This window comes from Triturus cristatus, chromosome 11, assembly GCF_964204655.1.
Source record: "Triturus cristatus chromosome 11, aTriCri1.1, whole genome shotgun sequence".
In the NCBI taxonomy this organism is placed as follows: domain Eukaryota; kingdom Metazoa; phylum Chordata; class Amphibia; order Caudata; family Salamandridae; genus Triturus; species Triturus cristatus.
The window spans coordinates 737,839,046-737,866,690 of NC_140594.1; the positions used below are offsets into that span (position 1 = coordinate 737,839,046).

At 44.3% G+C, this 27,645-nt stretch overlaps 1 protein-coding gene across 8 annotated transcripts in view; it reads left to right on the forward strand.

Annotated features, from left to right (window-relative positions):
- DOCK10 (dedicator of cytokinesis 10) overlaps window positions 1-27,645 on the forward strand; it is a 1,791,775-nt gene that overhangs the window by 1,007,905 nt on the left and 756,225 nt on the right. For all 8 annotated transcript variants that reach the window (XM_085634396.1, XM_085634392.1, XM_085634394.1 and 5 more), the window contains exon 12: window positions 4,028-4,255. In XM_085634396.1, coding sequence (XP_085490522.1) covers window positions 4,028-4,255 — 228 coding nt within the window. The remainder of the gene's footprint in view (window positions 1-4,027; window positions 4,256-27,645) is intronic.

Below are 27,645 nucleotides of genomic sequence, written 5' to 3' on the forward strand. Positions count from 1 at the left end.
GTGGCATTCTTTAAAGTGGAAATTAACTGCGATTCTGCCACAATACTTTAGCTTCACTTTCTGTATCCTTGGTGGCCATATATGGAGTTCCTTCAGTGGAAGATATCTTGCTGGTACAATTTCCTCTTGAATTGCCAGTTCATCTTGTTTCAATACCTAACTGTAGAGCCAGAGATAACTGTATAGCTCAGGTGATGCATAAAACCCTTTAGGTCACATATAATATGGCATTGAGAGCCTAAAAAAGACCTACTATGTACTTAACAAGGATGTTGGACCTGGCCCTTTTTGCCTTGGTATCCCCAAACATTTCGCCTTTTTCCTTCTTTTTTACTGAACTCTTTTTGTTGGATTTAGGACTCTGGACACTTCACCACTGCTAACCAGTGCTAACGTGCATATGCTCTCTGTCTAAAGTGTATCCATGATTGGCATATTTGATTTACTAACTACGTCCCTAGTAAAGTGCACCATTTGTGCCCAGGGCCTGTAAATTAAATGCTACAATTTGGCCTGCAGCACTGACAGTACCACCCACAGGAGTATCCTGCAAACATCTCAGACCTGCCACTGCAGTGTCTGTGAGTGCAGTTTTTAACTGCCATTTCGACCTAGCTTGAGCACCCGTTAGCCAGGTTCATCCCTTCCCTTTTACTGCATGTAAGTCACCCTAAGGTAGGCCCAAGGCAGCCTCCCAGGCAGAGTGCAGTGTATTTAAAAGGTAGGACATGAACTGTTGTGTTTTACATGTCCTAATAGTGAAATGCTGCGAATTCCGTTTTTTACTATTGCAAGGACTATCACTCCCATAGGGTATCATAGGGATTTCCTTGAAATATCTTTAAAGTGTAATTTCCCATCGGGAGCTGATAGAGATTTGGAGTTTGGGATCTCTGAACTCACAATTTAAAAAGACATCTTTTGGTAAAGTTGTTTTTTAAATTGCATGTTGGAAAATGGCACTTTTAGAAAGTGGCCATTTTCTTGCTTTACCATTATGTGCCTCTGCCTATTTGTAAAATCCACATCTGGGTTAGGTTGACAGTTGGGCTCTGTGCATTCATTCTAGACAGTCACACAAAGGGAGCTGAGGTGTGCCTTTCATATCTTGATGGGCCGTCACCAGGCTGATGGGTCTTCCTGAGCTAGAGTGGTGGGATGTTTTGTCACTGACACCTGAATAGGGATATGTCTGTCCTCACACAAAGCTGCCTCCACCCCCCTGTGGTGTGTCTGGAGGCAGGTCAGGGAAAGGCAGGGTCTGGCAGACTACAAAGACTTTCCTTTGAAGTTTTCCTGCTTCAAAGTAAGAAATGGGTATAAGAATTGGACATCTGACACTCTGAAATCAGAACTCTTCTGGACTAAAGGACTTTCTGCCAGTAAGAAGAGCTGGATGCTGTAGGAGGGACTGGCATTCTGCCTGTTGCTTTGTTTTGCTGGCCTGCTACTTGCTCCTTCTGTCCTGGAAGTGAAAGGACTGAAATTTGCTTTCTGTATCCGTCTTCCAAGGCTCTCCAAGAGCTTGCGTGTGCTTGTCTTCTGTTAAGAAGTCTCAGGGCCATCAAAGACCTCCCCTACCAGTGCCTGGTCTCTTCAGCTGAGAGACCTGACTTGCCAAGTGGTGCCCAATCCAGTCTCTGGGCCCTTGGAAGTGGAATCTGGTGAACTGAAGAAGGAAATCCATGTATCCACTCTCAGCATCAGTTTTTATCAATGCATTGCTATAAACGTCGATGCATCGCCTCTGCCAGCACCGAAGTGGGATTGCCGATCGGCAAATCGAACATCGATTTCACCGCAGGCCTTAGCTCTCTATCGTGCAAGCGCATCAGCTGCAACATGAGTTTTGAGCACTGCATCACCGAAGTCTGCGATGCAATGCTTCAACTCCGATGAAGCACCTGCTTAATTGCTGGGAAATCGACTCAGTACGTCTGGATTTTCGATGCATCGTTCCTGGGTGCCAATTTCTTCATCGATGTTGCCCACCAACAAGGAACCGAGTCCAATTGTCTGGAGACACATCACTTGCCCTTCCAGTAAGGAACCAACGCATCACCTTCCCTGACAGCCAGGAACCGATGCATCATCTCCTCTGCGCAGCAGTAAGGATCCGATGCATTCATCTCCCCTGGCAGTAAGGAACCAAAGCATCTCTTTGCTTTTCCAGAGTCTCATCTCCCCAGAACCTGTTTCATCTTTGAATTTCAATGTATCCAAGGTGCTTTGTGATGAGAGTCATGGATCCATGATTTATATGGGCTGAACTGATTTAGCCTCTGAAAAGTGATATCTTTTCGTATGTATGTTGGATTTTTGTCTTTTTGGTCATGTTTTATTCAGATAGATGTTGGCTATTTTTCTAAACTGGTGTGGACTCATTGTATGGTGTTTTCACTGTATTACTGTGTGTGTATGTACAAATGCTGTACTCATTGCCTCTGAGATAGGCCTGACTGCTCGTGCCAAGCTACCAAGGGGGTGAGCAGGAGTTATCTTAGCTGTGTGACTCCCTAACCCTGACTTGCGTGAGGATTCCTTCTTGGACAGAGTGCAAACCACGGCCAACTAGAGACCCTCATTTCTAACAGAGGAGAAGCCCCATGATGAAGCATGCCTTCGTTTGAGGGTGGAGGTACTGCACTCTTTTACTATAGATAATGGATGATAGGCAACACCTCATAGTTTTTTCAAACTCCCCATAAAGATTTCCTTCTATTACACTACCTTGTAAATTGTATAAGGCACTTTTGTGTATGCACATATATACAGGTAAATGTATTGGTAAACATATTTGTGCGTGTGTTTTTACACTGAAAACACAGTTTGCTTTTTCAGAATTACAGTAGAAGGTGAGGAAATGTGCAGAACCAGCTACACTTGAAAATAGCATTAATGTGTCCTCTTTGCTGAGTAACTGGATACGCCTATTGGAACTGTGCTCAATATAAATGTAAAACAAAAATCGGAATTGGCATCTGTGTGAAACATGTCGTCAAGGCATGAGTTTGCCCAGCGGGCTCATCCAGATGCAAACCCCTTTGTAATACATCTAAAAATGAGCAATATCGCAGTATCTGACAGCAGCGGTCCGTGGAGGGAGTTCCGTGGGGCGGAAAGGTGGGGCGGGGGAGGGGCAGGGTGGGGGGTACTAAACACTGGAATATGGATAATTGGAGGTAAGTAAACAATTGAATAAATAAAACGAATGTCGTAGCACGCGCTGCACCGCATTTTGTGATACAGGGCACGCTACGAAATTTGTTTTATTTATTTAATTGTTTACTTACCTCCAATTATCCATGTTCCGGTGTTTAGTACCCCCCACCCTGCCCCTCCCCGCCCCGCCTTTCCGCCCCATGGAACTCCCTCCACGGACCGCTGCTGGTATCTGGACATGCAGTAAACTGACTGTCTCCATAGGGTGTCGCACAATTATAGCCAAATACGTTAACTTTACGAAATGAGGGAGGTGCTATTTTGCCCCGGGTGCTACATGGATGCCATATTAAATATTACAAAAGTGTTTTATTTTGCTCCATTTTTTTTGCACAAAACCATTGAGTCATGCCCCAGATTTTTTAAAAAATATTTTGCATATGTGACAAATCACCAGTGACGATTTTGGATGCCTCAAAAGAGCATGCTGTTGCAATGTTTGGTACAATATTTAGTAGCACCCGTGCCCTCCATAACCACTTGGGCAGTTTATGTAAGCCAGCCCATTCACCCCCAAATGTGAATATTAGTAAACCTAAGCCCTAAGCCCACATTACTTTGTAAAAAAGGAATATTGAAAAAGAATAAGAGAAATAGGCACTATGTCTGAAAATTAACTAAAATACATAGTCCAGGATAATATGTGTTGCGTAATAATGAAAATGTGTCTATTAACCAAATTAGGTACAAGTCACGTGAAATAATGTCTTTCTACTATTGAGCATTACGAGAGGCACACTAACAAAGCCAATGTTGCTCTTGTATGTTTACTTATAAGTACCAACATATCTATTTTTCCTTATAGATCGAACCATTCTTTGTGAGTCTTGCTCTCTTCGACATCAAGGACAACAGGAAAATATCAGCAGATTTCCACGTGGATATGAACCACCCTTTAGTGAGGCAGATGATTTCAGGATCCCCGACATCACAAGAAAATGGAGCTTTATTGTCTGGGGTGGTCAATGGAAAACAAGTGGAAGAGCCACAGGTGAAAGGATTTCCAGAATCATGGTTGGAGTACCCTAAGCAGGTGAAGGAATTTTATGAGTTCGAGATTTAATGTTAGTCTGTGTGATAAACAGATGAAACTCCCTATAATTGAACTGTGAGTCTTTAAGAAAATTTGTGGATGGAGTGGGTAAAGCAGATCTGCTTATACTGTTCAAGTTATAGTGTGTATATGTGTTGTGTGCATCTATGTATATGACTGACGTGTGCCAATTATTTGGGGCGCATGACAAAATTGATGTTGGCAGAATGATGTCACAACTCCAGGATTTTGTACATGCATCATAGAATCAAAGTTGAAAAGGATCACAATATTTACACACCATATATTAAAGACACCTGAGGGATGCACACGTTGAAAATCTTTTACACTTTATTGCTAAACAGATTTTGTGTGAGATAGGTCATATGTGGGGCATGGTTAAGTTTTGTCTCATTTGTAACAAGGAAGCAACCCTTCAGGGATGACATGGATATAGCAATACTTTTGATAGAGGTATAAACAATATTTTACGGTCTTCATTAGAAATCTTCTAAATTAGCAAGTGACTGGCTTGCTCCTCATTCAAACTTGATTGGACTAATGTGGTGCTAAAAACATAGGGCCATATTATCACGGACCAGCGATAAGGGGCTTGATAACATGCCATAGAGAATTCCAATAGAAGCCCAGGTTTGTGGTCCTTCACACCAGAACCTGGGCTTCTATTGGAATTCTCAAGGGCATATTATCAAGCCCCTTATCGCCGCTTAAGTGGCAGTTTCCTGCCGCTAAAGTGGCAATAATGTTATCGCGGTTCTTGATAATATGGCCCATAGTTTCCAAGTGAGCTGTTCCATCGCGACCTAGAGTTATACATGTTGGAATGAGGGTGGGGGCTAATGTGCTGTTTCAATATAATGGCATACTAGTACACTCGCAATTCCATTTTCTGACTTGCTTTTTCTAGGAAATACCTGGAGGGATTTTTATGTTAAAAAAACCTGAGTTCACTGGTAATTTGGTCGCCCTCGGAATTCTTATATTTTGTATTACAAATCAAAGTAACATTTTGGTTTGATTAAAGTTCTCTAAAATGTTATGAGCATAGATTGAAAGTGAATCAAAGACAAAGAAGACAACAAAACCTCCACTAAGAAGAAATATTGTTTCTTTTTTGGAAGTTTGACAGAAAACACTGCTCCTTATGTAGATTAATTTGATCTCCCTTTTGTTCTGAATCTTGCATCATTTGTCAAAGATACAAAATATGTATTAGCCAGAAAAGAGGAAATATCACAGGGCCCTCCTCCTTTACAGCGGGATGCCGTCTGAGCTGTGCACGAAGAGTGCTTTCCATGGACATCTCTAGGTTACATGAGAAATGAACACTTTCAACAACTAAACTCAATCAAGTGAAATGCCTGATGATTCCTTTAACTCAGTGGAGTGCACATTGTGTAAACAGTTTTTCTCAGTGGAATAATGGAGTACCTTAGCATGATTGCAGCGAAAGCCAGGCAGTGCTTAGCTTTAGTTATAAATGAAATATTGACAATACTGTGCATACAATAAGTGAAAACTGCAAAAATATTTGCTTACATATGTTTTACTGGAATAAAAGGTATTCCTTGGGAAGCAGATATGTGGCTGAAAACACTTGTATACACCATATATACGCTTTGAGGACAGTCAACTATTTTCGAGACAAAGTTCAACCTGCCTACTAGAAAATATGCTAAGCAGTTTTATCATCTTTAATCTCAGACATTTCTATATTTTGTTTTCTTGGTGACTATTATGTGGCAGAGCGAAGAGCTTCAGGTTTGAACTGTCTTTTACAAAGTTGTGTGTGGCATTATAAGGACCATACATTAAAGGTTAATGTACAGCTTTAGCTGAGATTTGTTGGTAACATTCTTATGGCATGGAAAAGAACATATGAGGAGCTCTTGGCACCTATTGAAATATTACATTTACATTGCTGTGAACTTCAAACAAACAATGAACAGTAGGTAAAATAGCCTTTCAGTTTTGGATTTGAAACTCTTTGTGGTAGATAATTATCCAATCACTACAACCTCACACAAAGAAACCAAAGGTTTGTATTTGCTATATGACTCTTCCAGCCCCCTACCTCCCTTGAGGAGAAGTACACCATACGTAGAGCTGCTTTGTGTGGAATGAAACAGTATTACATAAAACTTTTAATTTAGAAAGTAAAGCTAATCACATGAAAATTCAAAGAGAGAGGTTACAGCCTGAGGCTTTTGTTAGAAACGAATATAGGTATTAAAACTGTGAAAAACGAGGAACTGTTAATATGCAGACATGTTAATTCTTTGTCCTGACTGATTATCTAATTGAATTGGTGACAAGGTGAGACTGGGAAAATGTTTTTGAAACGAGTACACTTGACCTATTACGATGGCAATCCATAAATGAATTATAGCAGTATTCCAATACTATTAATTTAATAACAAAACGTCACTTTGAGACAATTTATAGTGAAAAGAACAGTGGTGGGTGATGACCCTCAACACTGGAGGGGCGTCGGGGAGCCTAAGAGGCAAACCCACTTCAGGGCAAAAAGATAATTTAAAAAGCATTGAAATGTACTTACCCGTGTTTCTCTCTCTTCTGGTGATGGCACCTCATGGAGATCCCAATTCTGCTCTCATGCTGCAGATGAGCAGCGTGAGAGCAGCAGAAGGATTGGCTGGAGAGGGCTGCCTGGACACTCCAGCAGACACAGGAGGTCTGTGCCTGCTCTCCATCCAGCTGTCTGAGATAGCTAGGTGGAGAGGTTAACACTGCGCATGTCACGCTCGCCGTCACAAGATGGCCAACCCAAATGATTTGCAGTGTAAAGTGGTGGAGTGAGCACCACTCCCCAGCTGCCAGGCAGCAGCAATGCCCGCCCTAAGCACTGCTCGGGCTGGGAGCAGTAAAATATAACAGTAGTTCATTTTATTACCGTTTTATATTTCAATTTTGCTGCACTGGCAGCAGGAGGGCCACTCTCCTCCGCCCTAATGGGGGGCCGCCGCTAGAAAAGAATACATAGTAGCCAAAGAAACCTTGTGAGTTCTTCAGTTGTGGACATGCCAAGGATGTAATCATGCTAGCTAGCAATAAAGTAAGACAGTTTGATAGCTGAGGAAGTTCTCTGCACACATTTTAAATTATTAGCATTTTAAACATCTTACTTATTTTCTTTATTCTGCAGTTGTAGGGAACAATATAAACATCATCAGCACTGTAAGAGCCCTCATCGTTACACTACTTGAACATTTCTGAGCCCTAAAAAAGGAGGCACAATATATGGGATACCTCACCAGTTTACAGTAACATTGAATAGCATTTGAATGATTTGCAATACATTGGCCAGCAAAAGGCATGAGACAGAAGCTAGATTGATTTTTCATACTTTTCCACAATTTCTATCAAGCGGTGATTATGAATTAAAAGTGCTTCTGTAAAGTATGAAAGCCAACAGATTATCTAATAAATATCGAGAGGCCTAAGCATGTGGAATGTTATAGGAATCACAAACCTGATGTTAAGATTGTTTTGCACAACTTGACCACCAGATAAAACCTCAAGTCTCTCAACAAGCACATATTATTTAGTAAACCTGTGAGTACAGCCAGATTGGCATAGGCCCCTATGCTGCCTGTGGTGGAAGGTGTGTAATTCTGCATAATTTATGTTTATTTTATATTATTTGTGACATTTGTTGCAGTGACTCTTTATTAAGTTTGCGGATCTAGATTAATCTAAATTTATAGATGGGCTAAACTGGTTATCATTACTGATTAATTTGAAAATAAGGGTATTTGAGTGAAGAATTATTATATTGTTGAAGTTAACCAAATTATTTTGAATTAACCTGTTGCAGTGACCATGTACTTTATCTGATTTATTAAATATGAGCCTTCTGGTGCCTCCAATTATGCTGTTGTATATAGTTGGTGTTGGAAATGGCCCCTTTTGCAGGGTTATCCCCAAACATTTTGCTTCTTCCTCCTATCTTTCCTGACCAGTTTTTGTTGGCTTATAGGACTCTGGGCACTTTGCCACTGTTAATCAGTGGTAAAGTGCATATGCTCTCTATGTAAATTCTGATTATAAATGGCTATCCATGGTTGGAATATTTGCTTTACTTGTAAGTCCCTGGGCCAGTAAATCAAATCCTACTAGTTAGCCTGCAGCACGACTGTGCCACCCACATAAGTAGCCCTGTAAATGTGTCTCAGACCTACCACTGTAGTGTCTGAGCAAGCATTTGTTAACTTCCATTTTGACAGGGCAAGTGCACCTACTTGCCCGGCCCCCACCTTCCCTTTCCTTACATGTAACGCACACCTCAGTTAGGCAAGGTTACCACCATGGGCAGTGTGAGAAGTTGACCTGGCATATGCTGGTCACTAGTTATAGTGGCCACCTTGCACCAGTTCAATTTGACTCTTATGGTAGATAGGTTTAAGACAACCTTTTAAAGAAAGCTATCCTAGTGGTAGCTGTGGAGAGCAGCCTTCAGGCTAAGTCTCAGAGGAATGTAAAGCAGCTTGTTATACCTTATAATCTCTTGAACTACCAAATGAAAGGACACCACACAGGTATATATATCAAATACAAATGTATTTATTTCTAGACACACTCTACTAATCTCTTTATGACATTAGAAGCCAGGAACACATTCAAATATCAACGTTTCACAATAAGTTAAGCACAAATATGGCTGGGGCCCTAGGTGCGTACCAGACCATATACTAAAAAAGAGGTTTAGGAAAGTCGACTTGCAGAATGACAAGGCCCAGGGCCTGTAGAATCACTGGGGTTTCACTACTGCAGTGAAAGCAGGTAAGTAACAGACCCACGGGAGACGCATGCAGTGTGTGAACACAGCCGCGGGTTCCCTATTGATTACAATGGAGCAAGTCGCGGTTTGATTTTTAAAGTTTTAGGGTACTTCGAGGAAGTCTACAAGCAAGCCACTTACAAGGTAAGTAATTCGAGGGCCAACACACACCAGGGCACCGGAGTGCACGAGTTACCTCACCCAGGGAAGCCGGGTGCATAGGTGTCTTTTGGTGTCGGGTCGCAACACTGTTTTCTATGGAGACCAAAGAAGACTTGCTGCTTGCGGCGACTGAAGAAGTGTCCGGTGGAATCCAAGGGTGGATTCAAGATGCTGAAGACCTGAAAATTGAAGGGACAGTGTTCACAGTCACTTGCCAGTGACCCGGGGCCAGGAAGATGGTTGCCCACGGATGTTGGGTGATTTCAGGTGATCAAGGGTGTTTTGATTCTTCACTCACGAGATCCAGGAGAGATTGATGATAACCAACAGCTGGATTCGGAATGTCCTACAACATCTGCAGCTGATGGCGGTGTCGGAAACCAGATTGAAGCCAACAAGTCTTGGCAACAGCAAGTCTTGTGTAGAGTGAAGAAAGTTGATGGTGCAGACCAGCAAGGTCTGAGGGACTCACCCAGCGAGGGTAAGTGAGGGCAGGCCTGGAGCAACCAGGAGAGCCCTTTGAGTTGATAAGAAAATCTTCGGGGGACCCACAAGCCAACAGGCAAGGGATCGCGAAGACGCCTCTTGCGGCAATGCTTCACAGGAGCCCACGGTTACTCGAGACGGGGTAGGCCTCTGATTTTCACTGCAAAACCTGCTGGAGGCTTAGGCCACAAATGGTCCAATGCACAAGTTTGTAGAACGTCGTGAAATGGTTGCACTTGACAATAGTGCATGGTACCTGGGTATTGCTGTTCCTCATCACTCGGGGGTCCACTCACCTCAGCTCTGCTGGGGACTCACAATGGCCGTCGAGAAGTCAGCAAATCCACTTCCAGGGCTGCAGGAACTTCGGACTTTGGCGGGAGCGGGAAAGTTTGCGACTGTTGGTTCAAGTTTTTGGTGCCTGCCAAGTGGGGGAGTCACTCCTTGACTCCAAGGGAGATTCTTCTGTCTTCCAAAGGTAGTGGAATGTGGAAGGGCCAGGATTCTTCTATGTAGAGCGTTGTCCAGGGTTATCTACTTGGCAATGGCAAGGTTGGCTATCTTATACTGAAGATAGGGCAGGGACTAGCTCTATGACCACTCCTCTGGGAGGGTCAGGGTAGGGGGTGGTTACACCCACTTCCCTTTGTCCAGTTTCATGCCAGAGCAGGGAGAGGTAGCCCCTGAACCGGTTTGAGCTGGCATTTGCACAGAGGAGCATACTGCTCCCCCAGTGCAGGACTTCAAAGCAATCTAGAAATGCACCCACCCAGCCCCAATACAGGATGCCTATTGTTGGACCTCCTCCACTGTGAGTTTCAGTCAGCAGCAGGAGGGCAGCCCAGTGTCTGTGGTGGTGACATCCATTTTGTGATGCCAGTGCTCTTTCAGATTTCTACCGTGTTACCACAGTAGGTACATGTCATCCCCTCTAGAAGGGTGGGATCATACTCCCACACCAGTTACTGGTGTGTGGATATGATTCCAAGATGTTTGACACCAAACACGACATGTTTTGATGCACTAATTCCAAAGTTAGCATTAACCGGGAGGTTATAATGCACTTAAGAGTATATGGTTTAACTGCATCCACAAACAGCCACAAGGAATAGACCCTGCCAGCTGCAGAGGGGTCCTGCTCATGCAGAGGCACCCCCTCACATTGTAAACCAAGCACCCTGCCCTCAGGATTGATAGGGCCTGCCTTAGGGGTGACTGATAGGTTTATATGTGTGTGTATGGTGAGATATAGGAACCTATACCTCTGTGAGGAGTGCTAACACTACCTCACCCAGGCTGCAGTAGCAGGCCTGTGGTTTCAGATTTAGTCTGTTTCCCAGGGGTGGCATAATACATGCTCCAGCCCCTAGTAGGCCTGTGAAGTGCCTATGCCCTTGGTGCCTAGGGTACCATATACTAGGGGCTCATAAGGTACCACAGTATCCAATCACTAGTGCATCTAGTATGCACTCAAAGTTGTTTAGAGAGAACAGAGAGACTGGGGCCCTGATTAGCAGGGACCCAGCCTGACTATAGCCAGAAACCAGTGTATACATCAGAAAAAAAGTGGTGGCAACATAAGTGCAGATCCTACTCTCCTGCAGGCAGGGTGCAGTGTATGTAAAAGTTGGGACATGTACTGGTATGTTTTACAAGTCCTGATAGCGAAATACTGCCTATTTCATTTTTCATTATTAAGAGGCCATCTGTCCAAAAGGCTAACATAGGAGTTACTTTTAACATTTTACAAGTATGATTTTCCATTGGGACAAGATAGAGAAATTGATTTTAGGCTCTCTGAACTCAGAATTTAATAACACATCTTTTTAGGGAGATGGTGTGTTTGAAAATGCTACTTTTAGAAAGTAGACATTTTCTTATTTAACCATTCTGTGTGCCTCTGCTTGTTTGTGTTTTGACTGTCTGGTTTTGGAGTGACATGGGCTGGGGATGTGCATTCCCTGAAGAAAGGCACAAGGGGGATGAGGCGTGTCCCCTTTCCGGGGTGACTCATAGCTGAGCTGAATAGAACTTGGCTGCATTTAGAGTAGTGGGAGTAGTTTCACTTACTCCTGAATAGGCAGTGTCTTCTCTGCACAATGCTGTCTCCACTGCCTGTAGTGATGCTTCACTAGAAAGGACAGAACTGGTCTGGACTGGGCTCAGAGACCTTTCCCACAAAAAGAACAAAACAAAATGGGGAATAAGTAGTGGACCTCAAACCCCAGAGATTTAGATCACTTCTGGACTCAAGAGGAACCTTTGTCAAGGAGAAGAGCTGGAGAGCTGTGGGGAGGAGTACTGCCCCTTTGCTGTGTGCTCTGTGGGGTTGGCCTGCAGTTGCTGCTTCTGCAAAGGAAAGGACAAAGACTGGAACTTTGCTGAGAAACCTGCTTGAAGGAGAATCTCCAAAGGTTTGTGTGTGCTGGCCTCCTGTTCTGAAGTCTCATGAACATAAAGACTTCACCACCAGCTCCTTTGAACTCCACTTCTGGGGGTCTGATCTGCCAAGAGAGGCCTATGCCAGTTTTGGACCTCTGGAGGTTGTTCCTGCTGTTGGGAGCTGGAGGGAACTTATAAGAAGCAAGAAAAACAATCTCCGACGCCATCAATGCCACCGCCGTGATGCCACGACTTGCATCGAGACCGGGGGCCCGCTTGTGAAGTGCACGGCGCACCGCCCCACCTGCACCACAGCTCTGACACCCTTCGATGCCTGCTGACATCTGCAGCTATCGACTTACCACCACCAGCACTAGCTCCACGCCATCACCGCCAGTGCCTGAATACCATTATCGTGGACTCCATGAGTCTTCCACTTCACATCACCTTACCTGAAGTGACGTCTCACCACCTATGCAACCAACTTCCCCTGCCCTGGATTCAACACGACGCCTCCCTGCGGACACAGCAGCTCGCCTCCCCTATGGCAGCCAGGGAGTGGGCCTCGACCACTGCACCGATGCCTCATCTCCACGATGCTGTACATCGGGCAAAGACTTCGTTCCAAGGTACTATTGTTTAGGGGTCCGTTTGACTCTGTGCCCCATACCGTGCACCTTGTGGTCGGCGCCATACTTTGGATTATTGCCTGTCACAACATCGTAATAACCCCAGGTGGAGATATTTGTTTGCTACATGTTCTATTTTTGAAATAACGGTTCTAAAGTTGTATTTTACTACCTGTATGTTGTATTTTTGTCATTTTGGTCTTGTTTAATTTAGATAAATATACCTTATTTTTCTACACTGGTGTGGTGTCTATTTATGGTGTTGTCACTGTATTACTGTGTATTTTGAGTACAAATACTTTACACATTGCCTTTGGGATGTCTGTCTGCTCGTGCCAAGCTACCAAGGGGGTGAGCAGGGGGTATCTAAAGTGTGTATCCCCCTTACCCTGACTAGAAGCAAGGGTTCCTACTTGGACAAATGTACCTACCCCAGCCAACTAGAGATTTCCATTTCTAACAGTTGGTATAAACAGTATAAACATGTGAAATTTAATTGGGTTAATTGTTAAAACTATGGTATTTGTAGTAAATGCATCAGTGCTGGAAAACATTGATTCATAAGCAAAATCATAACTTAACCAGATGCACAAAGAGGGTGAAAACCATAAGGTTAACTTAAAGTTTTTTTTCAAACCTTGTATTGGATGATGACCTTCGGAATTCACTGTACTTGCATAAGTCTGTGGAAAGTGTCATTTGGCATCCGAAATATGGCAATTTCTAAAGAAAATGCCATATTTCTGGTGTGTAGTAAATGTTTCCTCTAACACTTCTGGCTTACTGGTCTGTACAAAAGATGTCCATACTTGGAAAGCAAACAAGATATTGGAATTAACATAATTAATGAAATTATTCAATTTTTCAATAGCCTGAATTTTCTTTTGTGTCGCAGTCTACATACAAAGTAAAAGTACCTTCCATGTGTTTATCTTTGTGAAACATGAACTTACAAACACTGGGACCTTATCAGCACAAGGTAAACTGTCCATCTAGGAACAGAAGACTGTTGCTGAATTTCTAATTTGGGAAGCAGAGCGATTTTCAAAACATTTTAGCACTTTTTGGTTGACACCTAGAAAAGCTGTTAAACCTCTGGCATGTGCACCTAACTTTCAAGCAGTTGCAGTCAAGATTTACTGGTGTGAATAGAACTGGGGCAGCCAGTGGCATAGGATTTACCCAACAAGGCAGTTTACTTATTTTGCATTGACCAGAAGTGTCAACTGGATTGTATATCGAGGGTCAAGGGAGGAATGGACGGAAATGTATTGTTATTTTAGGTTAGAAAGTGGCATAATCATGAATGTTAAAAAGAATTAGTCAATAACAAAGCAAGGGGTGGAAAAGCACATTTATCACCTCTGCGCATGGTTCGAGCATACACCAAGAGCCTCAGATAGGGTATTGTGCTGAGAATATGATTACTGCTGGTTACATGCCAATATTGGCAGAGTAATTTCTCAAATTCACCTGTAGAGTTTGATTTTTTTACTTGGTGTTGCTCAGCCGGACTGTAGATTTTCATAGCTTTTGACCTGACTCTTGTCTGAGTTTTTCCTACATGAAGGCTGCAGAATTAGCTTGTCCTCTTCTCACGTTGTCATGTCAAGAGCAGTTTCAGTCACAGAAGACCTCTAATCTTCCTGGTATACAGTATCAGGCAGTTCCTCAACGCTGGTGCGGCGGGCCTGGAAGGGAACGCGCAATGCCCGGTTCCAGTTGGTTCAATTTTTTACGCTGCACAGGGCATATTTGACGCCGGTTAAAATATTGCAATATTTTGGGGGTGCGCACTCGCAATGCCCGCGGTGCGGAAGAGAGGGTGCTGATTTTCGCCACATGTTTTGGTCCTGCGTTCAGTTGGGTGATTATTGGGCAGAGGTTATGGATTGCCTAAATCAGGTGACGGACCGTGTTATTGACCCGGACCTGGGGGCCTGTTTACTGCTTTGGTTCCCGCACACCCGCCGGACGAAGGTCACTAGCAAGTTTTATGACTTAGGATTGATAATGGCCAAGAGGGAACTGACTATGCACTGGAAGTCCAGGACGGGGCCTAGCTTCTTGCGGTGGAGGGCGGCCTTTGCGCGTTGGGCGGGGGCTGAGGGTGCGCTCCGGTTGCAATTAGCTCTTCGGAGGGATGACGAAAAGGCGCTGGCGACGGCACGTGCGTGGGAGGCGCTGGTGGTGGAACTTCAGGGGCTGATGTCTAACAACGGGACAGAGGGGGACACATCTGGCGGGCAGGAGGAGGCGGTGAACGGGGAGTAGAAGGGGAGGAGTGGCGAGCACTGGAAACAAGGGTGCGGCTAGGCGCGAGGGAAGGCCATGGTGCTCTAGTGGAGGTTGGGCACCCATGTATGATTTATGGCAGGGAGGGGGCACATCAGGAGCGAGGAGAAAGACAGGAGGCACACTGACATGGGGTGGAAGGGAGGGCCCATATGGGCTGGAAGCTTATACTCCCGGATATTGGCTGGTAATTCTGTATGTGCAATACATTCTTTGACCGGGGAGGAAGCGGGGTTTGTACTGAGTTGTTGCTATGAAAACAATAAAAAATGTTTCAACAAAAAAAAATCAGGCAGTTCCTCAAGTCCTTTAGGATTGGTGGAAGCACATATTTAATTTAAAGGAGACGTAATGCAGGGTATGTAGTGTCTTCCAATTGGCTGTGTGTCCAATGCATTGGTGGTAGACTGTATTTAGCATAGAAAGTCTATTTATGGCACGCTTGCCACAACCACATCCCATTACCCTATCATATTTCATTACCTCTCACACTTACTCAGCTTGTTAACCAGACTATTAATGTTTAAAAAACAAGAGTGCTTTGCTAAAATGTTTTAATAACACAGTTGGGGGTCATTCACCTACTCCTTCGCCTTATATGGGTGGAAAACCCTGTAAATTATATGGTGCCTTGTGAAACCTTAAAAATGTTGAATTATGGGCCATCATGGCAGACGTGCTCTAGGCGAGCTTTCGGCAGTTGACTACTTATCCTCAATCACCTTGCCTGCATAGTGCCTTTATTTTCCCTCATCTGTGCCAGGAGTGTTGGGGCACAAGGTGGGATGGTCCGGCGGTGGTGAATTGCGATCGAATCATGGATGCTGCTGGCTCTGGGTGGTACTGCGTGGCGGGGTAGGCCTTGGAGTGGCTTCTGCAGGCCTGGTGCGGCGGCTGTTTGGCTCTATCCACGAGGATCCTGTTGCAACTTGTTGCAGTGGTCTCTCCAGCCATGTGTAGTCGCGGTGCTGAAGGGAGCCTTGATTTTACCGACCCCTGGGCCTCGCAGTCGGGCCATGGAGGCTGCACCGGCATTGCGTGAAGTGGGGGTCCTGGGCTGTCTCCGGAGCAGTCTGCTGGTGGGGTCTCGGCCCCATACTTGCCCGCTGGCTACAGCGCTGGGCTTTCTCTGCTGTTCCACTGGACTCTATATGGCAGGGGTCCACCATCTGGTGTATTTTATGGCCCCGGGCCCTCAGCAGTAAGAAGTCCGACATGGAGGGATGGATCCGGCAACGGGAGAAGGCCGATGCCCCGGGCTGAGTAGTGGAGGTGGCAGTGTATTCAAGCTCTTATTAACCTCATATACTATACAAGGGCATAAACTGAGTGGAGCCATCTCGCTAGTTAAATTGGAGGTGTCATGCTGCTGGGCTCTGGGCGTTGATTGGGCCACCTCAGTGAAACACTCATCTCCACATATGCGCAGCAACGGCCTGGGACCCTGCTATTGCATTGACCCACATAAGTGCTAGTGAGTCCCCTCATTAGGAGCCAGTGCTGAGGGTGGACCTCTGGACACGGAGGCGGACTATCTGACTACAAAAACTTTGCATACCTTGGAGTCCCCCGGCAACACAGCATTGGCTCTATTATTCGCTTGCACGCTCTGGGGATACCACTGGCCCTTCTTTACTCCTGACTGCTTCTGCCACCCCTGTGGAACCATGGTCTTGGGGGTTTGGTGGGTCGGGGGCTCTTACGATAGTTGGAGACCTGCTGGCCTAGATCATGCTACCTCAATAGCTGTATTATGACCAAAGACATACAAACAAGCTCCACAGCTAAACAGAGCACCCAGGACAAGTTCACGGTGGTCGTGGCCACAACAGCTGATTCTCGGGTGGGCTGGGGCTGGACCTGACAATGCAGACCTCCTGGCTGCCATTTCTCAGTAGAGAGGCATGTTGGACACTAAAATAGGTGGTGTTGACTCAGATGTAAATTTGCTGAGCGAGGACTTACGGAATACAGTTGAAAGGATCACAGAGGCTGAGACGAGGGTGTTTGATGTTGAGGAGGCCATGACGTTTCTCCAGCAGAAATTCACCACACTCAGTGCTGTGACTAAGGAGCTGTTGGCATGGGTTGAAGACAACCTATGGTGCATACGTTTTCCCGAGGACTGTGATGGTGAGTCAATAGGAAACTTCCTCTTACAAAGGCTCTGTGCTTTCGTACCCCCAGAGTTCCTTTCCTCCTGCTTCGTGATAAAACGGGCCCATTGAGTGCTAGTGAAGGGGCCTCCCCTGGTTACTCGGACACAACCAGTCATTGCCAGAATCCTTAACTTTCATAGTAGAGACCCTATCCTGAGACAGGCTTCTTTTTAAATCCCATAGCATCATGAGCTTTCTGGACTATACAAAATGGTCCAACAACAGCGTCAATCCTTCGTTGTGGCAAAATAATCTTAAAATACCATATATGCTCCTTCTTCCTGCTTGCATGCATGTGGCTTTCAACTCTCAAACCATATTTTTCGATACCCCGGAGGAGATCTTCCCATGGTTGGACAAGACTATCTGTGAAACCACACACCCCCCACGCCTTGACTCAGATTTGTCATAAAGTGATAGGCGTTCACAACTCACCAAACCCGCAGGGAGGCATCGAAACTGATCCTCCTCGTCCTGGTGGGCCAAACACTGAGAAGCCGAATGTTGAACGACATTCGCCCCCTGCGGTCCAAGGTCCTGTGTTTGGCTAGATTTGGGTACTCACAAACATTTCATTCTGGGTTTGTGCTGCGATTACAAGCATTTGCTGTACTGGTCTATTGCAGAGTCCCCTTTAGGTTCCCCAGAGTTTGGGTGGACACTCAGGAAAGATGTGTATTCGTAGCAGGTAAATTATACAGTGAATCCTTGGTGATTGGTAGCGTCTATGCCTCCGGACACTTGGGCAATCCTTTGTTGACCATATCCTTGGAATGTGGGGGGAATTGCCAGATGGTCTGGCGGTCATTGGAGGTGACTAGAATGACGTCATGTCGCCAGAGGTAGAAAGATGGCATGCAGAGGGGGGCGGTGGTGGTGCCACGGGGTCCAAACTGACGTCTCTGGGGGCTGCGTTGGGGTGGGCAGATGCATGGAGAGCCTGCAGACACTGACTATACATACTTCTACACAGTCCATGGTTCTTTCTCCTGACTGGACCATCTGTTGGTGCCTGCTGGCCTCATGAACCATGTGTCTGGGGTTAACATTCTTCCTAGAGGTTTGTCCGATCACTCCCCGGTAGCATTATGGCTCTACGTGGGCTCACGGCAACCCTCATTCCAATGGCGGCTCTCGCCTTGGCACTTGAAACCAGTCCTAGAGGACACATGTATACCACTCCCTGATGGAATACTTCTCCCTTAACTCGGAGACCGCCTCTTCTAAGGTAGTGTTGTGGAAGGCCATAAAGCCCACGCTTAGGCATTTGTGTCAGTGAGCATAGGTGCAAGTCTCAGGAGTTGTCCCAACTAGAGATGCAGATTTTGGACCTTGAGGAACTTAGTTGCAGCGACGGTGGTGGGATGGCATGGCAGAAACTCTGTCTAACCCAACAGAAAATACTAGCAGGTGCTCTTAGATGAGGCCATGTGCGTTTGGCAGGCATCTCAAAGCCATACATATCAATAGGGTGGTAAATACAGTAAAATGCTCTACAGGCTGTGCCAGGCGTCCCACATGGTTGCTCTGGTGCCATTCATTTATGACGGGTGGGGGTGCAATGTTGTCAGTCCCCGGAGAGGTGGCCCAGAGCTTCGTAGATTATTATAGTGATCTATACACCCAGCAGGAAATCGTGACTGCTAATCAAGTAGCATACTTCATTGATGCTCTGCCCCCTAAATCCGTATCCTCCAGCACACAGCTAGATAAGCCGCTTACGGAGGAGGAATTGACCACGGCTCTTGCGGAGTTGTGGCCCAGGAGGGCCCCTGGACCTAATGGTTTTCCCAGCTATTTCCTTACAGCCTATATGCTGCAGTTAGGGGCACACCTGTTGGAGGCGATCCATGTGGCACTCGAGGAGAAACAGCTTTTCTCAGATTGGTGACACAGCAAAATTGTAGTCTTCCCTAAACCGGGGTGCCTGCATGAATCCCACTCCTCCTATCATCCCATATCTCTAGTCAATATCAAGGTTAAACTTCTTGCTAAGGCCCTGGCTAATGGATTGATGGCACATATGCCTGACCTGGTCCAGGCTGGTTTTATGCCCCATTGCGCTATTCATCATAACATACGACGTGCTCACAGTGCCATGATTATAGTAGACCGATTGGGTCAACCGCGGTGTTGCTATTGGCAGACATTGATAAAGAATTTGTTTCCATGAGCTGGGAGTACCTATTTACACTCCTCTGCTGACTTAACCTTGAGCCATGGTTCCTTTCATATATGCGACTGCTATGCACCGATTTGACCACCTTGGTACGCGTGGCTGGCAGGGTCTCTGCCTCCTTCCCTGTTTGGCGGTGCACAAGTCAGGGCTGTCCATTGTTGTCTTTATTGTTTGCCCTGGCAATAGAGCCCATGGCTGCCTGGGTCAGGATGGACACTCAAGTGTGTGGATTTGAATGTTCTGCAGGATCATCAGACAGAATTGCCCTTTATGCCGATGATGTTTTCTTCATGACTGATCCTGCAAAATCGGGACCTTTTATTCTCCAAATTATGCGGGTCTCTGGCAAGACTTCTGGAATGAACATGAACATTTGTAAGTCCGTGCTACTGCCACTAGTTGGATCGCCAAGTGACATGGGATGGGCATCGGGTTGACCTTGGCAATTGGAGGATTTAAATATCTTGGGGTGTTTCTCTCGCCTGTTCCTGCCATCTCCTGGGAGCCTACCTTGGCCCCATTGCTTCTGAAAGTTCGAAAGGAGGTTAAGTCCTGGTCTCCATTGCCTCTGTCTTTATTTGGTAGATCAGCCATCTTTAAGATGTTCTCCATACTGTGCCTTCTTTACCACTTCAGAACTACCCACACACTGTTTACTCTGCGTGGTTCAAACATATCAATGCACTCGGGTCAATTCTTGTGGGGTGGTGGTGCATCCCGCATAGCACTCCAAGCCTGCTTCCAATTCAGCTTCTGCTGAGGCATTGCCGCTGCAGATATTCACTCATATTATGTTGCCTCTCACTTGCAGATTCTGAATGACTGCTGGTAAAGTCCACAGACTGACCCGGCCTATGCCACAGAGAGATGGGTGATACTTCTCTACTTCATCTGTTCTATAGTGGAAAGGAGGTGTGCGCCCTTCCCCCAGTGACTAGAGTGGTGGTGCGGCTGTGGAGGCAATCCCTCTGCACAATGGGCTTGTGGGGGCACTTGACACATAAAACACCACTGCGGCGAGCCACCCTGCTCCCGCAGGTGGCTGGACTGTGAGGATTTCAGGGATGGGATCACATTGGCATCCTCACACTAGGCAACATTATGCATGGCATCATACTTAAATCATTTCAGGAGCTCCAGTCGGACTTCATAATGCATCACAGCCAGTTGTATAAATATCTACATCTGTGTCATGCTATCTCCCCATACTTGCGCAATCTCTCAGACCTCCCAGAATTTAGCCCGCTTGAGGGCAAGCTCCTAATGGGGGATTTAGGCAGCCATAAAATCTCTAGAATTTACCAATCCCGGTCACCAATAGCTCCACGATGATGCCCGCACTCCGTGCGACGTGGCAGGCCGATATTGAAAACATAGATGATGACAATTGGACGGAGGCCTCATGTGGGGCGACAATCTCATCTTGCCTTAGACTGATTCAATCAAAATATCTACATAGAGCACACTATACAAGAAGCCACCTGTGGCGCATTTTCTCATTGACTCCCCCAGATGTCTACATTGTGAGGTCAAGGAAGGCACATTCTTGCATACTGTGTGGAGCTGCTGCGTGTTGCATGTTTCTGGAAGCGGGTGGTGTCCTGTTTGGGCGAGATTCTGGCATGGGTCATTCCACCGGTCCCAAAGCTGCTTCTCCTTCATAGTATAGATGGAATAGGAGGTAAACACTATAAACACTATCTACTATTTCTTGGGGTCACACAATCGAACAGAGCTAGCTAGACAGTGGAAGGCCAGCAAGACGCCATGTCTGGGGACAGCGACGTGGATGCATGGGATGGACTTCTGTATGGGGTTTGAAATAGCGGTATTCCAGGTTAGGGGATGCTGCCAAAAACATGAGAGGATTTGGCAGAGGTGGGCTGACTATAGGGGCTTGTTCTTGGAGCCAGTAAGCACAGCCGATTTAAACCTAGATGCCGAAATGAGACACTATGGTCAGGATGTGCAGGGTAATGCGACTAGATCCAGACTTACAACTGTATAAGATAATAGATGGTGTGTGTGTGGGGGGTGAGGGGTGCCAGGGGGTTTAGTGCATATGTTTATACTTTGCATGGTTCTGGGGTTCCATCCAGCAGAGTCCTGTGTTTCTCTATGTCCTGCATGGGTCCCATTTTTGCTGGCAAAAACCCAATAAAATTTGTTGTGAAAAAAACATCTTGAATTAAACCAGATTAAATTGTAGGTCTGCATTCCAGGGCAGCTGAAACTCGGTCCTTTATGCATGATCACCACTGCGTTTCTGCACTCCTTTCTGCACTCCTTGCCAGACTACATGAAGATGGTGCTGCTGTTGCGTATGCGTTCATAGCTGCCAAGTGTCTCCATGACAAATGTCTCACTTTAAATCAGTCCTGAGCTTTTAACAGATATCACATTGTTTCTGGGAATTGAAATTTTGCTGTTAACATTTTAAATATGAACTTAAAAAAGCAGCAGTAAAGTGCAGTTAGGTAAAAATTCAGGATTCTCTACAGTGTATACATCAGTCTTTAAACATGCTTCTAAATCCTGCACCTTTAATCCAAACACACAAAACTGGAGGAAACAAAAGGAAGAAGAAACAATATCCCTAAACAACAAACCTCCTACAAAATATTCTTAAACTGTTCGTTCTTACTGCTACTGTGTCTAAAAAAGTTTAATTGTGTTATAGGTTCATGGGTTAGCGCAGCATAGAAGTTGTAAGTTTGCACGAAGCGGTAAATGTGATGTTTACCTTATATGTAAATGATCTCTGTGCTTCATCAAAGTATGGCAAATGTATGGATGTTTTCTTTTGTCATTAATAAAAAGAGATTTAAAGTAAAAAATACATTTCTGATTTCCAGCTACTTTTTCATTCTGTGTTAACAAAATATGTCATTTTCACCAATAATTCTCAAGTACAATTACCACACTTGTACAGATTCTTCCTTGCATGTCAATTTATAGTTGCCAAAAAAACAGATATTTCATTTATGTGGCAGAAATTCACACCATCATTAAAAGAGGAACTTCCACAATGCCAGGATCACCTTTGTGTGGGGGTAGCCTTAATTATGTCAAGAACAACAATTATGCCAGTGAAAGCAACAATTTAGTAATAATTCTAACAATATGTGATCAAGGTGTATTACATAATAATAGCCCCATTTATGTCAAGCATGCCCACAAAAAGCCAGGGATGGTCCCTATTAGACCTGAGCCACCATTATACTGGGGATAGTCAAAATCATGACAAGAGAGCCCACAGCATGTTAAAGTATTCGCCGTAAAGATGAGGCCAGCATTACAAGCCAAGGTTGTGGGTACAGAAAATGGCATCCATTTATTCCAACATAGACTCACGCACTAACAGACATGTTCTTGCACAGACGTGTATATACACACATGCACTCCATTATACCCTTAAAGGAATGCACACTGCTATCCCTACATTTGTTTTCCTAGCTTGTCAAAGAAGAACTGAATCTCATTTTGTGATGCAACAGGTCCACTAATCAGTCATATTGCAAAATGTAAATTCATAGATGTCGCAAATTCTTGTATATTTGTGTTTCTTGCCTTGAATAGTGCCCTCAGGGCAGCAGTGGGCATGGCGGACACTGGGAGATCAAATTTGCTACTCTAACTCCAGTCTTTTGGGAGAATTGCAACTTTCCAGGGGATTTATTTACTATTTTGACTCCAGTCCTGGAATATTTTTTTAAAGAGAAAATGTTCCCCAAGTAGTTAAAAAAAATAGTTTTGTATTGAAGAAAGTGCTTCACAAGGCTACCACTCAAGGCAAGAAACTCCCTTAGGAGTGCCAGGGCTTTGTATTTTCTGGTAGCAACAGTGATGTCCTTGACATACCCCAGAAATGCACACAGAGTAGACTTCTTTATTCCGTAAGATATCATTTGGTCTAATACGGTGAAGACCTCTTGCCAATTCTTCTGTTACCAGGAAACCACTATGCCACATGCATCAGAGCCACCCTTCTCAATCATACCTCTCACATCTGGCTTCAGCAATACGCCCATAATTCAGCAGTCTAATCAATGTATAATAATAATGTTGTATGAACTTAGCTTATATGAGCCTATGCCTGCTATTGAGAGAATCCAAATTAATGAGAAGCAATATAGCCACTGCACGTCTGTAATGGTGCATTCCAGGTCCTTCTCTGCTGTGCTTCACCTCTTGAGCTTGTTTCAGGTATCTGAGTGGGGGAAAGGCATAGGTCAATCACTATGCCCTTTATTGTCCACCAAATTCTATAATAATAGAAACGTATCAAGCGCCGAAAAGTCTGGTCAACCCTCTCTAAGTTGCTCAAGAGTAATGAGGGTATTGTCAATGAACAGGTCACTCCCATGGCCCATACCAAGTCTTTCAAGTTGAGCACCAGTGCCCGCCTGAGCGCGGGCAGCTGTGTTCACCAGATTCCTTGTATTTCCATCAAGTAAAGCTAGGCAAGCTTACTCTTTATTAACCATGTCCTTGCTTTTATGGTAGAACCAGGTGGATCATCACACATGTGATCTCCGAGGCAGACTGATTGGACTGGCAACAAGTGATCCAGTATACACATATGAATTACAATGTAAAATATCCATCTCAAGCATAAGATGTGGCAGATGTTGGGGACTGTGGGGCCTACGTCACATGATAATATAGCTCCAGGTCTGAGGCAGCCACACATCCCTTTGAGTATGAGAGCAATAATATTTCCCTTTTGATTCTGGGATCTTCATAAACCTACGTCATCCTGATCAATGAACTTTGTAGTTGCCAGAAATGGCACGGGCAGGTAAATAGTAATGTTCAAGTATAAAATTCTAGCAACAATTAACATCTTCATGACGGCTACTCTCCCAGCCAAACACAGTGGAAGTTTAATCCATCTCTCTTTGCTATTCACTGACTTCTACTTCAGATCTATAGCTGTAGCGAAACACTGCCTCAGGTCTTCTTTGAATATTAGTCCCTAAATATCCAACGGGCTCTGTTGTCTATTTTAGAGAGTAGTCCACAGACCCCTGCATTATGGCCTCTGCTAGGGGAAACATAATGGATTTGTTCCAGTTAATTTGCAAAACTAAATGTCTCCCAAAACAGAGAATCACCGGGATCGCTGGAGATGGTTTGGCAACAGGTTCTCTAATGTAAAGAAGGAGGTCTATAGCCAAAACAACTGAGTACCCTTTGTGTAAGCTTCTCTGTAAGAAACCTTACAATGCTCCTGTGAGACTCATTCATAGAATAACCATGTGTAGTAAATCAAAAGTAATAAAATAATATCAAAATACATTGATAGTCATACAGTGATTGACTCAAAGACATTCCAAGCTTCTTTTACTCTTGTTTGCAGTAGTATATTTCTTATTACTTGCAATGAAATTAATAAAGTGACAATAGTGCAGATAACTCAGTGCTCTAGAAAGTGAAAACAAAAATCTAGGAAATTGCATAAAGAAAGTGTACAGAACCACAGGTAGATATTGTAATTCTAGGTAGTATGAAACCTGTTACCAAGTAACAAGCAATCATAGTTCAACCAAGGGTGGGTTGTCAACATTTCAAGCCGATAATTAACTGACGGGTCTCATCAGGCCAAGGTCATCTGTTGAAAGTACCCCACTTGTTTGAAAGAGTAAATTCAATTTATAATAGGGTGTATCTAATCCATTAATGCCAGAATTCCCATGGTCATGAAAATAAATAACCACTGTAGCATGAGTTGCCTGCACATAGACCATTCCTCTTGTTTCCACTGATCGTAATTACAATGTGTCATCAAATTCATGTATCAAAATAAGCCATGATGTGTGATAAGCACTTTCCACAATTTGATTTGTGAGGAGACCCACTGCAAAGTGGTTATCGGGCGTCCTGGTTATATTTTGAAACTATATGAGGAGCAGAGTTCTGCAGTCTTATCTGGCTTTAAGAGCGGAACCTCCTGGGCCTCTCTAATCATAGGTGACAGGTTACCCCTCTGGCACTCCATCCCAAACAATGTTGTAATGTGGGACACCAATTCCTCTACAAACACCTTGCGAAAACTCATGGATAAATAGTCTGTGCCTGCAGAGCAAGCACAGGGCATGCTCTTAAGATCTTCCAGGGATACTTGCAAGCCTTCCCTTTGCATGTCCTTCAGCCAGGCCGTAGGCTGTTCATCCAGATATTTGCTGGTCTCCTCCCTCAAGGTCACTAAGGGTGATAAATATGTCTCACAGTAGTATTGTTTGATTCGTATAGTGGGCAGCCATCAGCAGATTTAATGACGGTAATGTAACCCCCTGACCATTCACGTTATTGCCTATCCACATCATCCTTCTCTAGAATATAACTTCTCTATCACCTATATCACAGAAATCCCCTAGTTTAAACTGGATCTTATTCAAAAGGTGTTCCTCGCCCTAAGGATATATAATCTCTCAAGTTGAGCTATCTCACCCTATAGCTTATTGAGAATGTGCTGAATAGATTCAAGGCCGCCTCCTTGTTTAGAAATACTACCACCCAAATGTATGCTTGGAAGGCTTACCAGACCATATCAAATCGTTCCACAGTCCCAACATTAATCCTACAATATTTGGTTATAGCTCATGAAATCTCTGCCTTGAACACCAAATCCAACAAAGCTTCCAAGGAGAATATCTATACAAAAGACAGGCAGATGGAGATTCAAACCATCAAATTCTGCATTCATCGGAGAGTGGTCTTAGTATGTGCTTGCAAAGTGTGGACAGAATTTAACCCATAAAACATCATCCCCAGAAAGCACAACATAGTCAATGGGGAAAATAGGGGTCATGAGTAGCCAAATAGAATGTACATTTCTTATTGTTTTGATTCCTGTGCCTTCATATGGCTACTATACATTCTTCTCCAATATAATATTAATTGCCTTATCTGTAGCAGATGGTCTCCAAAGAGCACAACATGACCTGTATACTTATTGGTGAAAAGTACTATCGAATTGCCCCCCCCCCCCACCTGACATCGCACTATGTTGCATGATAGGCCAGCTATTTTACTTTGTATTTCCCTAAAAATGCTGGTTATTGGTAGTTATGGTCATAAACATTTGCAAATATCATTTCCCTGTCTTCCAATATGCACACAGCTTTCAGGAACCTCCCTTCTGGCTCGGGAACAGTTTTAACCACTCATATTCCTGGGAGCCTTTGTGCCGAGAATGGGTCTCCAGTAGCATTCGAATTGAAAGAAGCAATATCACATTCCCATGCAGGTCTTTGGTCACAGTTTGACCAAATGTAGGGTAACATGTGTTTCTTGTATGAGCACTGTCAGTCTGATGCCTCCCAAGATAGACTGCTATATTATTCACCATGCGGTAATCAGACCTCTAACATTCCAAGTAATCAGCTTGAATATCATCCAGTAGAGCTAGGTACCCCAATCAATCACATGGAAAATATAAAATCGACCACACAATGCATGTTAAATATCCATAGCACTGACACATGGTTCTGAATGATTCTGTTGACGTATTGTTTCTACCTATTTTACCCCACCCTACTACCCTCATGGAGCGCTGGTATTTACACCCTAATCTTTTCATAAAATCATCACCCCATTGATCGCATGGACGTTTGTTAGTTGACTTGAAGAGCTATAAGGAAGATAACATCAGAAACGCATTTCCGACTTATGAAGCCAACGTGACTCGACAATAAGAGCCAGGAATCAATAATTATGATTAAATGGATTTGTTTTAGAATATGAATTCATCCGGTATATATAAGCACAGTATAAATAATTTCACAAGACACAGCAATATAGTTTGCGGGCTGAAATGTACCAATGAGGTAGACTGTAATTATATGAGATACAGAATGGTAACAGTCACAATGAGGATAAAGCAAATTGTTGCAAATAGGTTTTCCATTAAGCAAATTCACTTTTCTAGTCAAAACATAGGTAACAGACGGACTTTGCTAACAGGCCTTTCTATCCAGGGAGCATAGAATAAAACTTTTGAAGAAGTTCAAGCAAATAAAGAAGTGGTACAGGCAGATTTACACTTGCGAAAAGCCCTACAGAGAGATATGCTCCCTTTCAGAGTCAAGTGAAAGTCTGCATATAGCAACGGAAGCACCATTTAAATACAATAGTGGTTTAAAAAAAATCAATATCTCCTTCTCATTATCAAGGGTCAACCAAGCAACTGAACGTGAGGGAGTCAACACACTCCTTAAGTTCCCATATCATCGAAACTGGGACTGCAGCCGCCAACCTTGAGCACCACACCA